Here is a 16,996-nt window from a genome sequence, read left to right on the forward strand (position 1 = left end):
CCTCCCCTATCAGGGAACGAGGGAAGAGGCTTAGGAAAGGGGGATGGGAGAAGAAGGCAATGAGGGAGGATGCTACAGCAGGGATACAAAGTAAATAAATTGTAATAATAATAATAATAATAATAAAACACAACTCATTGGTTCACTGAGTTAGACATTGGTGGTATCCAAAGTCTGTTCTGGGTTCCCTATCTGAGGTGAGTTGATGAGTGTGTTTTCTGTCCCCAGGAAACGTTTAGTCACATGACCCAGAGCTCCACTCATGAACCTCAGTACAACAGTACCAAAACCCACCTTGGGGAAGCAGTGACTTTATTAAACTTACGAACATGAGAGAGGGGTTACTTCCAGGAGCTTGGGAAACCCCAGAGCAGCTGCAGCGTGAATGGTGATTTACCGGAGGCTGTGTAGAGGGGTCTGCCCTTCAGCTAACCCTCCACACTCTAGCGTCTCTGCTGGAGCAGGGCCAAGTGCAGTTAGGGCAAAGTTCCATCCACATGGCTGCCAGATGTGGAGGGAACAGAGCGAATCTCAGGAGTGGGGCTTTCTACCCTCTTCCCTAAGGACAGTCAAAGAGCATCAGCTATTCTGACATTCTACAGCTTCATTTCCACCATCCTTGAGCCACTGCGATAGCTTGCCTTTAGTTGCCTGCGCGTCATCTCTACCTTGTTCTTTTTTAAAAATATAGTTACTAGAAACAGGATTCTTTTCTTATTTTTTACTTACTTTATTTTATGTGCATTAGTGTGAAGGTGTCAGATCCCTTGGTATTGGCCTTACAGAGAGTTGTGAGCTGCCATGAGGGTGCTGCAAACTGAACCCGGGTCCTTTGCAAGAGTAGGCTTAACCACTGAGCCATCTCTCCAGCCCCCAAGCTGCCTTCTTAAATCTGGATGGAAGGACCTTCAATGCCCTTGGTTACTCTCTGCAGCACTTACTGAAACAATTCACTCCCTTCTGGGAGGGACTAGCCACTCCAAGACTTGATCCAAGACACACCCATAAATTACAATACCCCAACTGTTTGCCCTTTCTAAATTCCTGAAACCCTGTGATCTGAGTGTGGTTTGTGGGAGATAAATCCTGGGGTGGTGTCTGACATGGGGCAAGGGAAAGTTCCTGGTTGCACACCTTCATTTCATAACAGGAAATCCCACTTTCACTGGTAACTCGTTATCAGAGCTCTGGGAAGTGAAAGGAAGGGCTGGTTGGAAAGGCATTTCAGAAAGAACAATGGACAGGACTTGTGGGCCGAAGCCTCAAAGGCTGTGAGAAGGAAGAGATTTTAAACCACACTACTATTTTGGAAGTGATTACTTAAAATAGGCGTTTTCCGGAAGGTAATCAGTTTCTGGGAGGACAAAATCCATCTTAGAACCCTTGTCCTCATCCGTATTCAATGATCGAAAGGCTCCCCATGTAAGCATTTAATGGGCCCCCATCACGCGTCTAGCACGCCACGTGACGTTCAATCTACAACAACGATGGTTGGATCCTGCAGACACCTTTTACTCCATGGCTGATGAATGAGGTCCTCCCAGCCCTAGCCAGAACAGTAGAGTTTAGGGGCACGATTTAGATGCAGAATGCCTGGAGCACTATGGCCGAACATCCGGGGAGGTCCTCAGAGAGCGGCAGTCATTCCTAACATCGGCAAACTGGCCTTCTGCTAGACCTTACATCACAATAAATAGATAGATAATCAAGAAATAAATTTAATTAACCATCTTGACCACTTAGTTTGTGGTTCCTCAAGACTCGGACATTGCCAGTCGGCCACACCAAGAGAGAAGGCTTCTGGAATTCGGCCGATGTCACCAGGTAATGTTCTCAGGCGGAAACCGGAAAATCAAAACAAAACAAAACACCCCAAACTGGAAAACAAAACAAACCAAAAAACCGTTGAGGGGCCGAACTAGCACAGAGCAGAGAACAGCAGGCAAGGCCTGCAACCTGGAGCTCAAAAAACATGGGGGAGAGGGTCTTGGAAAGGTTGCAGGAATTTCAGCGACTGAGTGGGTCCTCAGTTTGGTTGGGCACCTACCCCAACCAAACCTCGGATCCGCACACCTAGGCCGGCCAGGACTCCACTTCAGCTGCAGAACGGTCGCGATCGACAAGTCGCTTTAAACCACCACCGCCTACGTTCTTCCCACCAGAGGGAGTCGTGGGCCCCAGGGGCAAAGGTGGCTTCAGGGTCCCGGCCAACGCCGGGAAGCCGGCAGCTGCTCCTAGAGCGCGGGGCTGGGAAAGAAATCCAGTCCGGGTTTTGTCTGAACGGGGGACCGGGAAGGCTGCGAGGACTGGGAAAGAGGAGGAGGGGGGGGAGAGGTGGCGGCGGAGACGCGACACAAACAGCTCGCGCCCAGGACGCCGCGCTAGGCCCCGAGCGCGCCGGCGCAGGGCCCCGAGAGGCGCGCGCCGGGCCGGCCGCCGGCCGCATGGAGCGCAGCGCGGCCCGCGGCTCCCGGGCGGCGCAGGCGGAGGCAGCGGCGCGCTCGCTCCCACCCACCCCCGCCCGCGGCCGGCGCGCCGCCCCGCCGTAGCCGCGGGCGTCCCCGCGGGCCGGGCCAGCGAAGGCGGCGCCCGCGCGTCTGCCAGCCCGGGAGGCCGCCCCGCGAGCCCCGCCGAGCCCCGCAGTCGCGCGTCACCCCGGGCCCAAGCCGCAGCCCGCCGAGCAGCCCCGGCGCCCCGGGGGCCGCGAGCCCGGCGCGGGAGGCAGGCATGCAGGCTAGGCGCCTGGCCAAGCGCCCCAGCCTGGGCAGCCGCCGCGGGGGCGCCGCGCCCGCTCCTGCCCCCGAGGCCGCCGCGCTGGGGCTCCCGCCCCCCGGCCCCAACCCGGGGAGCTGGAGGCCGCCGCTGCCGCCGCCGCCGCCGCCGCCGCCACCGCGCGGGACCGGCCCCCCGCGCGCCGCCGCCGCCGCCTCGTCGCCGGTTCTGCTGCTGCTGGGGGAGGAGGACGAGGACGAGGAGGGCGCGGGCCGGAGGCGCAGGACGCGCGGGCGGGTGGCGGAGAAGCCCCGAGGGGCCGCGGAGGAGGAGGACGACGACGAGGAGGAGGACGAAGAGGTGGTCGTCGAGGTGGTGGACGGCGATGAGGACGACGAGGACGCGGAGGAGCGCTTCGTGCCCCTCGGACCCGGCCGTGCGCTCCCCCGGGGCCCGGCCCGGGGCGCGGTGAAGGTGCGTACGGGGCGCCGAGGACTCGGTGCCGGGGGTTGCGGTTGGGGGGGGGGGGACGCAGCGGGCTCGGCGGGGGTGCCCGGGCGCCCCGGGAGGCCGAGCCGGGCCGCGCGGGCCGGGAGGGGTGTGTCAGGCGGCCGCAGGCAGCGCGCGGAACTGCGGCTCGGAGGCGCCCCGGCGGCCTGTGGTTCCTCCGAGGCCGGGTGGCTTCGTGGTCTCCCGTGCCTCGGGGGGTGGGGGGTGGGGGGAAGAACGCCTCTCCCGGGCAGGATGGGGAACTTGGGAGAGGGACGAGGTAGGAGTGGATTGCGCCTGATCGGCCAGGGCCGCGGGGACGCGGAAGCTTTTGGAAACCCGCAGGCAACCCGCAACGCCTCCCTTCACCTGGGCAGTTTTTGATTGGTTTCCATCGCAGGCGCTTGTGAAGGAACCCTGAGCCTGTGCACAGTGATAACCAAGACCTTGTTTTCCGCGAGCTTTCTGCTGGAGCCTTTCCCCCACCCCCTTCTCCCCGCGCTTTTCCTCGCCCTCCTTAAACTGGACATCCTAAGTACTTTGTCGTCCTCCCCTCCCCGCCCTTAAGATTGCAAATGAGGAAAGAGGAAATCGAGGAAGGTGTGTGTGTGAGGGGTGGTGGGGGTGGTGGGGGCTGGCATTTGAAATGAATGTGAGTTTCGGCTGAGAATTCTCAGCAAGTCCCCATCCGTGCTGGAGCAGCGAGCGATCTTTCCGTTTTTGTATCTTCAGGAGATAAAGGGTTTATTATTACACAACTGACTGGCTGAGCTTCCAAGCACGCTATTGGACAAAGCAAACCGCGTTGAGGTTCATGCACCGTGTATGTTGCTAAGAAGTTTTGAGGGCAGCAAGTGGCAAGCGTTGGAGAGTGCTTTCTCTCCTGTGGCTCTTAAAACACAGAATAGCCAAAAATTCTTGGAGTTTTCAGAAGTGCATATAAACAAGTGAGCTTGACAGGGACTGTTGTTTTTGTTTTTGAATTTGTTTTTACATCTCTCCACGCCCACTCTCGAAAGTGACTGGAAGGTAGAAATTATATTTGCAAAAAAAAAAAAAAAAAGAAAAAAAAGAAAAAGTCCAACAGCAGTTACAATAGCCCCGCAAGAGATGTGGGAACGTGGTTCTTTCCTGGACCACCCTGAAGTACGGCTGGCTCCCCTTGTGAGAAGATTTGCGCGAACGGTCATTTGGGTGATTGTTTTTGACAGCTGCTTGTTAGAATCCGGACTGTGCCCACACTCATTACTGCTGCCTCCTGAAAAGACTGCTTTGTGTGGCCACAGGATATAGCTGGATTTGAATTAAGTTCCATTGCATCGGTGACTCCGAGTAAGACAAGAGTGACTACGGAGGAGTTCTGTTCAGGCACACACTGACAATGTGTCTAGGGGTTTGCACAGTGATTATACAAATAGAGATAGAAAAACTAATAGTAAATTATGCCCTGTGATCCAAGCAGGCCCAGTGTAGGAAGGAAATCTGTTCTTTAAACCTGCAACATCTAGGGTGTGATTGTTAGCACTAGCAGAAGAGATTTTTCACATCTCCAACTCAATTCAAATTCTTTCAGATTTCCAACACGTTGCTTTGCTCACAACTTTCATAGCACATTGCTCACAACTTCTTGGAAGTTACATGTTGAATATGCAGTGGTATAATTTAATCCTTTTTTTTTTCATCACTTTAGAGCTGTCCTGATACTGCATCTGAAGAGATTAAAAAAAAAAAAAAGAGAACATGACAAATAAATTTACATTTCTATATATTCATGTGTGCCTTTGACGGGTATTTATTGAGCACCTACTTTGTGCCAGGCTCTAATGTAGAACACGGCAGGCCCTGACTTCATAAGGCTTGCATGTGATGCAGTGCATCATAGCAGCTGACCAACATGTGAACAGGACACCGGAACTGTGATTTGTGTTGCTGCTACTCGGGTCTCACTCAGCCAGATCTGTCCTTCGGCCTTTCTGAGAGGAGCTAGGGACCATACCAGAACTGATTAAAGCAGAGAGGTGGGACTTCATTGAGGGAAGGGCAGGAGGCAGCAGCCTGTTTCTCAGGTCTTCCCTGCTTTCCCCTCTTAGCACGGGACAGAAGTGACGCTATTTTTTTTTAGGGTGGGAAGAGTCCAGCAGATTTACAACCTTTTCTTTACAAAAATAATGACATCATTAGTGTGTGTGTGTATGCACACATACAAGCCATGAAACACTTAGGGAAGTCAGAGGACAACTTTGTCCGAAGCTCTTCTTTTCCACCCACCTTGCTGCTTTCCAGAGTTCAGACTCTGGCTGTCATGCATGGCACGTGTCCTCTGGAATTCCTCAGCGGGTCCTGTTATGACCTACAGGAGAATACCTCCAAGAATTCCATTTCCCCTTTCCCGCTTGGCCATGCTTGTGTGACTGAGGAGCTGTCACAGTTGTCATGGAGCTGCTGCATGGGAAGTTTAACCCGATGTACTGCTATGAGATATCTTGAGTGTGGAGGGCAGCCAGCGGTGGAGGTGGCAGCCAAGTCACTTGAACCAGCCTGGTTCTTCTGCCCACTGTGTCTTCCTTAGAGATGTAGATCAAATGCACTTGGTGCATGAACTGATCATGCTGAGGCGTTTAGGTCAGTACTCAGAAACAGAAGTGGGAGGGGGGGCTCAGGAGAAAGGACAGGGGTTGCCGGGCAGGCCTGAAAGGGAAGTGGTGCCCTTCTAGATTCTAGAAAGAAAAGAGGAGGCTTCTAGTGACGGGCACCCTTTTTGGGAGGAGACATTTGATCTTCAAGCAGAGACTCTTTGCACAGGATCTTTCCAAGACCTGGGAGTAGCAACTGTAGCTCAGGGGAGAAGCAACACGTGGCTGCGGCTGCGGCTTGGGAGAAAGGAGACGTCTCAGAGGCAGGCCTGGGCCAGTAAAGGAAACGGCAGCTCTTAAAGATAGACTGTGAAGTCCCCGGAAGGCTTTCATCAGGAAAGCCTGCCAGGTGGTTGGTATTTTTCAAAGCTTAGGCTGTGGGGGAGAACAGAGACCAGCAGCGGGAGCTGGGAGAGCAGCGAGGTACTAGAGCCCACAGTCCTCGGAGATGTGAGCGCTGCTTGGCATTAGCACCTGGCAAGAGTGGTGTAAACAAGGAAATCATGAAATTTCCAGGCAAATGGATGGAACTGAGTGAGGTAACCCAGAAGCAGAAACACACACATGGTATGTACTTACTTGTAAGTGGATATTAGCCATTTAATATAGGATAAACCTACTGAAATCTGTAGTCCTAAAGAAGCTAAACAACAAGGAGGACCCTAGGGAGGATGCTTAAATCTCATTCAGAATGGCAAACAGGATAGACACCAGAAGCAGTAGAAGAGAGGGAACAGGACAGGAGCCTACCACAGATGTCCTCAGAAAGACTCCACCCAGCAGGGGATCGAAGCAGATGCTGACACTCACAGCCAAACTTTGGGCAGATTGTAGGGAGTCTTAGAGAAGAAGCGGGGGTTAGAAGGATATGGAGGTAACAGGAGTTCCACAAGGAGACCAACAGAGCCCAGTAGGTCCTGCAGAGACTGAAGCACCAACCAAGGACCATGCATGGCGCATGGTCCTAGACTCTCTGCTCAGATGTAGCCAATAGGCTGCTCAATCTCCATGTGGGTTTTCCGAGTAAGGGGAGCAGGGGCTGCCTCTGTCATGAACTGTCTTTTTGATCACTGCCCCCTGGCGGCGGGGGTAGGGAACAGCCTTGCTAGGCCACAGAGGAAAAGGATCCAAACAGTCCTGATGACACCTGATAAGCTATGGGTGGATGACAGAGGTGGAGAACTCCCCGTTTCAGTGGACTAGGGGAAGGAGATTGGTGGAAAGAGGGAGGGGGGTGGGACTGGGAGGAGTTGAGGGGAGGGGTCTTCAATCAGGATATATAATGAATAAATTGTAAAAAATGAAATAAAATAAAAAAGAGTGGTGTTAGGACAGAGTGGACCAGCTCAGGGCACATTGTTGAAGCTCAACCTGCCATAACGTTGGATGGCGGGATGAAGGAAGTGAAGGAAGAGGAATTCAGAATGAGCCTCTGGAGGAGAACGTGTTTGCATGTGCCATTTGCTGAGATTGGGGAACAGCAGGGCTGAGTGCCCTGTTTGAGCATATTAAGGGTGAGGGGATGGGAAACTTAAGTGGAGGTCGCAGCAGGCTGCTGGGCTTGGGATGTGGATCCGACGGGGAGGTCTGGGCTAGAAAGGGAGAATCTGAAAAATCACCAGCGTGTTGGTGTCGTATGTCACGCAGCAGTCATAGAGAACAGCGCCATGGGCCTGGCTCTGTGGCTCAGCGGGTTCTAGGAGAAGCGGTGAAGATAGTTGAAGCAGCATCAAATACGTACACAATGTAAAGTTCAGAAACCAAGACAAGAAAGTGCTCCAAAAAGTGAGGGACAGTGAGGAGGGGTGAATATTAGGATGTTCAGTTAGTAGGAAGACATCCGCTTGTGCTAGATAACAGGGAGCTTCGTGCCAGTCTTCTTAACGGTTCTTTTTCTGTGTGCATGAGTACTTTGTGTGCGTGTACATATGTGTATGCAGTGCCATGGAGGCCAGAAGAAGGTGTCATCCCCTGGAGCCAGAGCCATCATGTGGCTGCTGGGGTTTGAACCCAGGATGTCTGAAAGAGCAGCCAGTGCTCTTAACCACTGAGCCATCCTCTCCAGCCCCCTACGATTATTCTTGACAGAAGTTTGTGTTGTTAGTCCAGTGGACTGACCCTTGAGGCAAGGGGGAGTTGTGAGGGGATGTGCATGGAACTCTTTCTGGCAAGTTGTGCCCAAGGGGCAAGAAGAAGGGTCTGTTTTGTTTCTTACAGATGAGATGCAGTGAGCTTTGGGAGAGTGATGACACACTGTGCCTTTTCTGAAAGAGGTCACTTCTTCTGTTGCTTTGTAAGAAATTACCGTCCCCCACCCGGAGATAGCCAAGTCTTCTATGAGATAGCCAAGCCTGAACTTTGTCTGTTGCTAAGTCTCACAAAGCCAAAGGTTACATGGGTTGATTTCTTCTCATCTGGAGTTTGGCCAAGAAAGAATTCACATTTAGGTTCAGAATAAATGGGCACAATTCATTTCCCTGAATCTGAAAGACTGAGGGCCCTAGCTTCCTGCTGACCTGATGCGAGTGCTCTCTCTCTCTCTCCTGGAGTTTATTTTTCCAGAATCCCACTTCCCACAGTTGTCTGTCATGTGTGCCTCCTCAGCGTGGCCCATTTATCAAGCAAGGAGAGTCTGGGGGCCACAAGCTGCATGGGGTTATCTTTTATAGGCAGAAGTGAGCTGCGTTGTCTTTGCCCCGATGCTTGGTTAGCAGCACATTTCCAGGTTCCACCCAGTCTGAAAGACAGATTGTGCAAGGGCCCAAGCGCCTGGAGGTGTGAGGATCACAGGAACAGAGAGAAGAGGGGGTCATTGCACAGGGAGAGTCCTCGGAAAGCTGCAGAGCCTCGAACCCAGGTGAAAGAGGGCTGCCCTTTGCACTCTTCTCAGTGGGTTGGAAAAGGAAGCACAGGTGGAGAAGAGGCCAGCTGAGGAACACTTTACATGAACATGATGGTCAGGAGGCGCAGCCCAACAGCTCCTATTCTCCATACGGCAGAAGAGCAGGAGTGTGTGACGGGAGTCTGAGGGTGAGCTGAAGAGCTGGAGAGGTGAAATGATGTATGGGAGAGCAGGAAAGCCAGGCTGCTAGGGAGATGACGTGGGGTTGCCCGACCGTGTATATGTATAGAAAGTCTATTTGGGGTTTGTGGTTCTGTGGTTATAGAGCAAGAAGGTTGCCTGGTGTGTGGTTCCCCCGACTTCATGCTCGTCTCCTGTACAGAATGGTAACCATAAAAGTAATCCTATCTCACAGATAGGGCGTGATTCACATGGCCAGTGCGGTTGCAGTGGCACACTTGTCTGAAACTTCTCCGGGGACCCAGGGCTATCCATGACAGGTAGGTCAGGTGTTACAGTCAGTTTTATGGCAGGGACAGACAGCTCAGATAGACTGCTCTTCATTGGCAGACCAGGGCAGGAGTCCCGGCCAGTCTCCCTGCTTGAGCTGCTGCTATAGGGGAGGGAAAGCTGGATTAAGCAGGGCGGGTTTTCGGATTGAGGCTGAGCAAAGGAAAGGAGGAGAGGGCCTGGTTCTTGCTGGTGTTGCCTGGGCCATGACTACCCCGGGAGGGACCATGGGATCCAGAATAACAAGGGCAGGAATGGGTAGGGGGAAACAGGTTAAATCAATAAAGCCATGACAGATTCCAAAAGACTATTAAGAATGTTCACTGCATCCTCCTCCCCCACCCCCACCCAAAACCCTAGGGTTTCTCTGTGTAGCCTTGGCTGTCCTAGAACTCACTCTGTAGACTGGTCTGGTCTTAAACTCATGAGATCAACCTGCCTTACAGCAATCTGCCTGCCTCTGCCTCCCATAGTGCCGGGATTACAGATGTGCGCCATCGCGCCCAGCTAAGAAGTCTTACTTAATTTATTTAAAAATTATTATTGTGTGTGTTTGTCGGTGCACACATGTGGAAGTCAGGACAACTTTCGGGAGCTGGTTCTGTCCACTTTCTTGAGGGCAGGTTTCCCATGTGTGTCATGCTGTGCTCTGGGCTAGCTGCTCTGTTAGCTTCTAGAAGATTCTCTCATCTCTGCCTCTTGTCTTGCAGTAAGCGTGCTACACCCACCTTTGTTTATTTAAAACCTGGATCCCGAGTATTAAACTCTGGCCTTTAGGCTTCTGCCCGCTGACCTTCCTCACCACCCTAGTATGCTTTACTTAAAGGGAATGTTCAGATCCACTACAGGGAAGCTTTGGGCTGTTTCAGGTAGAGTGGCCAAGAGTAGCGGTTACCGTTTGAGGCTTTTTGTTTTATTTTTTTAACGGGATCTAGGAGGGGGAAGAGTTGGTTGCTAAGGGAAGTAGTGTGAGGGATTTTCTGTTATGATTGATAGGCTTTCTTCCCCACAGTTCATCTGCTTTTAATTATATGCACACTCAGGCATAAGGTGGGGAAAAATAGGGTGTTTCCCTCTAAAAATTAATTTAGAGGACATAGTTTGCCTTGCTGTATGTATATGTATTCTGAACTGGTTCTGGCTTGACTGGCCCCCTGCCTTGAAGTCCCATACACTAGGACATTTTTGAATGGGATCTAAGCACGAAGGAGAAATTTAAAGGAAGACAGAGACCTATTGCATTGCTTGAGGCAGAAATCGGGGTACATTTGCAGCTCAGTGCAGTAGGCCCCAGGTTGCTGAGTAAGGAATCCTAAACTCTCTCTTCACTTAGCTGTTCCCATCTGAAACCTCCTAATGTGCATCTGGGATCTACGTGGCCAGTTTTTGCAAGATGGTTGAGAAAGTGGAGAAATTGATGCCACTAAGTGTCTATTGTATTACTTTGTTACTGTGGTTTAGACGTTAATTGAAACAAGAGAAACTTTGTATTTCGGTGCTTTCAGTTTCCCATTGGTAAGAAGCCCTTGTATACCCATGTAATCCTAAAGATCCTCCTGAGAGAGACTCTATAAAAAAAAAAGTGAGTGACACAGTGAACAATACTTTGACTAGCATTTTACCAACAAACAGTAAAAGGGCAGAATCAAACAGTTGAAGGGTTTAATAATATCTGGCTATCTGGCAAGGACAGAATAGCCAGGAGTTTAGATAACAAGGCCCAGGACAGCGCTTTTCAGGGCTATGGAGAAGTTTAACCAAGCAGAACCCAGCAGGCTAGAGAATATAATATGATGATTCACTGAGATAATAGGAACCTGGACAAGAAAGATTGCTGGAAACCCATCAATATTTCCTGTATTGAAAAACCAGGGGAGAGAATGCTTTTAAATGAGGTACATTGCCGTCCTCTGAGCCCGTAGTGTTAGCTGGACCTAGTCTGTGGCCTATGCCAGCTCTCCAGGGATGGTTAACACATTTTGCAGCTTATCTCTTGCCCATCGGATGACTCAGGCAGCCTTCGGCAGGGACCCTGTGTCCCACACAGTTTGCTAACAAGTGCATGTTTGCAAATTGTGTTGGCTGGAGCAGAAAGTGTGACGACAGAGTCGTCATTCACGCAGCCCTAGACTGCCGGAGCTGGAAGCGACATGGGGATTATCTAGTAATCTCCTACCCCGCCTTGTCTGTGGTGGATACAGGCCTTGCAAGAAGAAATGCCTGTTCAGCTCTGGCTTCCGGTACTGCCCATCTCTAGTCACTGCCCTCCTTCGTGGATTGTTCCGAGTGCCGGGAGTGGTCTTCACACCCTCCTCTTGGAGTTGAAGTATTCTATCAGCGTTGCTTGTCAGCGTCTAACCTTGAAAAGCTCATTCTCCTGTCTTCCTGTGGGCCGGGTCTGGTGGGAGATGGTGGTGCCTGGACCACCGTCTTTGTGAAAGGTGGAACTCTCTCTGTGTAAAGCCTGCTCGGGCCTGTCCCTGCCCCCTTTTCACTGTGAGGTTTTCAAAGGACATGTACACTTAAGAGAATGGTGACAAGTAGAAAGTCACCGAGAGCCAACCGCCATGACCCCTTGTGCAGCGTGTGCCTTGTAAACCTGCCTAGCCAAGGTGGTTAATAGCATGCACTCAGGTCTCCTGTTTTGTTAAACTTGACCGTGGCTGCATAGAATGACCCATACCATTAATAGAAACCGGGAAGAAACCCAAGAACGCAGGCTTTGCTGAACCTCCTCAGCTCTTGAGGAGCCAGGGGGAGCCAGAGCCCCTTGCCCATGCCGGGACCTTAAGACCCCGGGACTGGGTTCACTCAGGGGCCCCTCTCAGTCAGATGAGCGGGGCTCTAGGCTCTGGAGGTCAGGAGGTTAGAGGAATGCCCGCCTTTCCTGCCCTGCTGCACTCACACCATCCGAACTTCAGATCTGCACGAAACAGTTCTGTCCCGGGGACGTCTGTGGTGTTCGCCCAAGTCAGGACGTCTGCTGCCTCCTACAGTCTCATCTTAAGGTGAATGCATGGTTTCTGTCTGGCTTTCTGAAGCATTTCACAGGCCTCGGAAGCTCTCACGACCAACCCCGTGGCTTAGGCAGGTGTCTGCTTCTAAATGAGGGTGGTTGCTGTGCTCCTGCTGTTCATGGTCGGGCCCATCATCCCTTACCCAGGAGACGCTGGGTGTACACATGCAGATAGCTGTGCATGGGGTCGGCCGCCCCTCCTACCAGGGAGCTGCGATGCGGCACCGCCAGCTGCTCTGTAGGGAGCTGTGAAGTCCTCCTCCTCTTTGTTTCCAGTAGGATCATGATCGGTTCTTCCAAACTGACTCACTGAGTCACAGCTTGGCATGTAATCTTGATACCTACCTTAAAACAATGTCACCCAAACAATTTATGTAAAGAAAATTATATTTTCTGGCCAGGAGGTAATTCCTTGGGCTGAATTTGGCAAGTAACCTCAATTGTTGTTCTTTAGTGGATAAGAAGGGACAGAATATGACTCTGAAATGTGGGGTAGTAGAATTAGAGTGATTAAATTCTTCCACTTCACTGAAGGTACTGTTCTGGAAAATACTGTGTCGGAATTTGTGGGAAAGACCTGATTGTGTGTGGGGGTGTTTGTGTGTGTGTGTATGTAGTCATGTATATACTTATGAATAAGTGTACATCTGTATGTGGAGGCCAGTGGTCAGATGAGGTGTATCATTCACCATTGAACTATTGAGCTTTAAAAACATATTTATTGTGTATTTTTTTTGGGCAGGTCTTGCATGCTTATCTGTGTACCACATACAAGGAACTGGAGTAACAGACCATTGTGAGCTGCCCTATGGTGCTGGGAAAACAACCCAGGTTCTCCGCCAGTGCCAACTGGTGAGGCATAGCTCCAGTCCCAGCTTTTTTGTTTTGTTTTGTTTTGTTTTGTTTTTTTAAACAAGGTCTCATACTGAACATGGAGCTCACTGCTTTAGCTTGACCGGCAGCCCAGTGAGCCCTAGGGATCCACCTGCCTTTGCCTTCTCAGCACTGAGGTACAGGGGTGCACTGCCTGGCTTTTTATGGAGGCACGGGGGATCTGAACAGTTGTGTGGTAGCCTCTGCTGTGCAGTTCTGGAGAGTCTAGAGCATCACAGAAACATGCGTTTCGATGGGAGTCTATTTGGGTTGTAGGGCAGCAGAGGTTCATGAGTGTGAAGAAGCCGCCTTCTGAGCTTGCCCTGTGAGGGCTTGGCTCATGTGCTTTCCCAAGAGATTTTCGGGGCCAGCCTTGCTTTCCATGTGTTCAAGGACAGTACGATCTCCATTTTAGGGCACACAGAGTGGCCAGTCAAAGGAGTGAATGTTAAGTGAGAGGGCATTTTAAACCTAAGTGTCTTCCCCCTCTCTTCCCCTCCCCACTTTCTTTTGTATATCCTAAAATTTCATTTGCTAAATCTTGAGTCAGGATAATTGTCCATTGGTGGGACCTTCGCCGTAGTCCTAGGAAGATGCCGCGGCAGCAGGCTTGAGTCCAAGCCGATGACCTCACAGCACCCCTACCCTGCTGCCAGTTCTCCGTAAATCAGGACACGATGCAGAGCGGGCCCTGGCTACAAGTCCTGGCTTTGCCACGTGTTCATGTGTGACCTTTCCCAGTGACACTACTGCTCTGTGCCTCAGTGTGTTAGGGCTGAACATTTTGGGGCAGCATTCACCCATCATTAACAGTTGTGATGGAATATGGCCCGGAGACCACCCCACAGTGAGTGTGGGTGGGAGGGCATTTCTCTCCTGCTTTTGAAGGATCAGTTTGCAAGTTTTTAGGATCCCAAGTCCTGCTCCTCTCTGTTGCGCTCTCAAGGCATTTCAGTGACCCATTCATCTGAGCTGCTGGTTCCACAGTGGGCTTTAACTTCACTCCCAGGCCAGAAAGCTGCCAGTCATTTATCTATGCAAAGACTATCTCTCTTCTGCATGTCTGTCTGTCTGGATATACGGCTCCTGTGTTGCTGAAGCCCAGCAGTCCAGCAGGGAGGGGATCCCCTTCTCCACTGTGTGGTGTAGCAGCCTGCTGTGGAAGTATCGTTTTTCTAGTTTTCATGGCTGAGAATCTCTGGGGTGTGGTTTCTGTGTTGGTGTCTTGGACTTGGTAAAGGAGTTTTCCTTTGTTCATGAGGAACATTTGTCATTGTTCATTTTTCTCCTGTGTGGGAGCTGCCCAGCAGGGGAGAAAGGACCCCAAGCAAATCAGTTCTAGAAAATCCAGTTAAAAACAGCTAATAGAGCCTGGCATGGCGGTGCAGGCCTGTAATCCCAGCACTCAGGGCAGAGGCAGGCGGATCTCTGTGAGTTGGAGGCCAGCCTGCTCTACAAAGTGAGTCTAGAACAACCAGAGCTACACAGGGAAACCCTATTTCAAAAAACCAAACCCAAACCAAAAACAGGGAATAGATTTTTTTTCCTGTTACAAAATATTTCAATAATAGTAATAAAATGGAAGAGTTATAGAGTGCTGACACAAAAATAATGTTGGACTATGAAGGAGTAATGAGTGTGTGCCACCGGCCAGTTTCAGTTTCTAAGAAGATGAATGCAGGTTGGCTCTTTGGTATTTTTTGTAAATATTTTTAGACCACCTGCTCCTTCTTTCTTTCCGGAGTACTATTTCTTTGGTAGGTTTTGGAAAATACTGGTTTATAATTCCTTTTTCAATGGGAAAACCAGAAGTAAGTGCCTAACGGCTTGATATAAAGAACTAAAAACCTGGGACAGGAAAATGGTTCAGCAGGTAAAAATGTGCATTTGTATAAATCTGATGATCTGAGTTCAGCCTCTGGATCAGAGGTTAAGAACACTGACTGCTCCCCCAGAGGACCCGGGTTCAATTCCCAGCACCCACATGGCGGCTTCACAACTGTCTGTAAGGCTAAGAGCAGACACCCACACAGAGACATATATACAGACTAAATGCCATACACATACAATTAAAATAAAAAAATCCCACTGTGTCGGGGCACGTCTGTAATCTCAGCAGTCTTATGGCAAGGTAGGAGTAAGACAGAGAAATGACCCGGAAGCCTATGGATCCTGGAGCACACGCAATGCGGTGACAGAAGCAAGGGAGACTCTGTCACATAAGACGGAGGGGAGAGTGAATGACTCCAAAAAGTTGTCCTCTGACCTCCACACGTCTGCTGTGGCATGTGCCCCCCACCCCGCCCCCAGCATTCATTCTTCAACCCCGCCCCCCAGCATTCATTCTTCATATATACACTAAACTTATTTTAAAGATTTTTTTTTTTTTTGAGACAAGGTTTCACTGAATAAGTCTAGCTGTCCTGGAGCTCACTATGTAGCCCTCCCTGGTCTTGAACTCAGAGAGATCTGTCTCCCTCTGCTTTCCAAATGCAGGGATTAAAGACATGGACCAGCATACCTGGCAATTTAGTGTGTGTACATGTGTGCGCACACTGTACGAGGGAGGGTACTCACAAAGGCCAGAAAAGGTTATCAGATCCCCTGAAATTAGAGTTATAAGCAGTTGTAAGCACCCTCACATGGTTGTTGGAAACTAAACTCAAGTCCTTTACAGAGCAATGAGTGCTCCTAACTCCAGCCCCATTAAAAAAAAAACAACAAACTATCATTACTATTTCTTCTTCTATTATTATTATTATTATTATTATTATTATTTTGAGGTAGGGTCTCTTATATAGCCCTAGCTGGCTAGAAAGTCATAGAGAACTACCTGCCTGTGCCTCCTGAATGCTGGGATTAGAGGTATATCTCCCCCTGCCCCATGCACTGCTAAAACTGTATTATTAAGAAGGTGAATTGTAGCTGGATGAGGTGGCACATGCTTGTAATCCCAGCACTTGGGGAGGCAGAGGCAGGTAGATCTCAGTGAGTTCAAGTCCAGCCTGATGTACAAAGTGAGTCCAGGAGAGCCAAGGCTACATAGAGAAACCCTGTCTTGAAAAACCCAAACCAAAACAAACCAAAGGAACAAAGCAAAAAGAAAGTAAATTGTTCCTAGGCATGGTGGTATAGACACTTGTAGACCTGTCTACTGAGGAAGGCTGAGGGAGGAGGATCAGTTGAGCCCAGGAGTTGGAGACTAGCCTTGGCTAACAAAGTAAGATCCCACACCCAAACAAACAGACACTATCGAGTAAATTTTACAAGCACAAGGAAGAATTCAAGTGCTTAGTGGGCCTGACGGATAGCTGATTCAGTAGTGAGTTTTGAAGGGAATGTTCATCTGCTACACTTTTACTTTTCTAGCTATAAGCCCCCTTCTTGTGTGAAATGTAGAGAACACTAACTTTCTTGGCCACCTGGGCTCGAAGATGGGTCTAGGAGGTGAGGCAGGTTTGGGAAGTGTGGTTGTAATAGAATTAAAAATACTGACAGGCCAAAACACCATAAGGCACTTACATCCAGACTGGCATAATCCTAATTTGTGTTCCCATCCCCTAAGAAAGGTGGTTGGCGTACCTGGGCAGCGTAAATGAAAGGATTCCTCAGTTCACTGAGATGTGGGGCCGACATGGTTGTGTCAGCCCCGAGCCATGAGTGTCCCAGGTGGACACTTTTTTGGATGTCCTGCCGGTCAGTACATTACAGCTTACACACGCTCCCCACGGCTAGCCTCATTTGACCCTGTTGATAAATGGAGAGGTTGGTAACGTTTTTCTTGTTTTATGGATGTGGGGAACAAGCCTCAGAGAGAAATGGCAGCTTCTGTGGAAAGAAACACTTATGAGGTAATTTCATATCAAATGACACAGATATTTGTCAAACATTTCAGAAAACAGTTGGGACCAACAGATTTAA

General features: G+C 50.4%; 1 protein-coding gene across 1 annotated transcript in view; it reads left to right on the plus strand.

The window, feature by feature from the left end:
- Positions 1–2,269: 2,269 nt before the first annotated feature.
- The window catches only part of Znf704 (zinc finger protein 704), a 183,253-nt gene continuing 168,526 nt past the window's right edge, over positions 2,270–16,996 (plus strand). Inside the window, exon 1 of the mRNA XM_021641349.2 lies at positions 2,270–3,186. Coding sequence (XP_021497024.1) covers positions 2,728–3,186 — 459 coding nt within the window. The 5' untranslated portion in view covers positions 2,270–2,727. The remainder of the gene's footprint in view (positions 3,187–16,996) is intronic.

This window comes from Meriones unguiculatus, chromosome 6 (genome assembly GCF_030254825.1).
Source record: "Meriones unguiculatus strain TT.TT164.6M chromosome 6, Bangor_MerUng_6.1, whole genome shotgun sequence".
Taxonomy (NCBI): Eukaryota; Metazoa; Chordata; class Mammalia; order Rodentia; family Muridae; genus Meriones; species Meriones unguiculatus.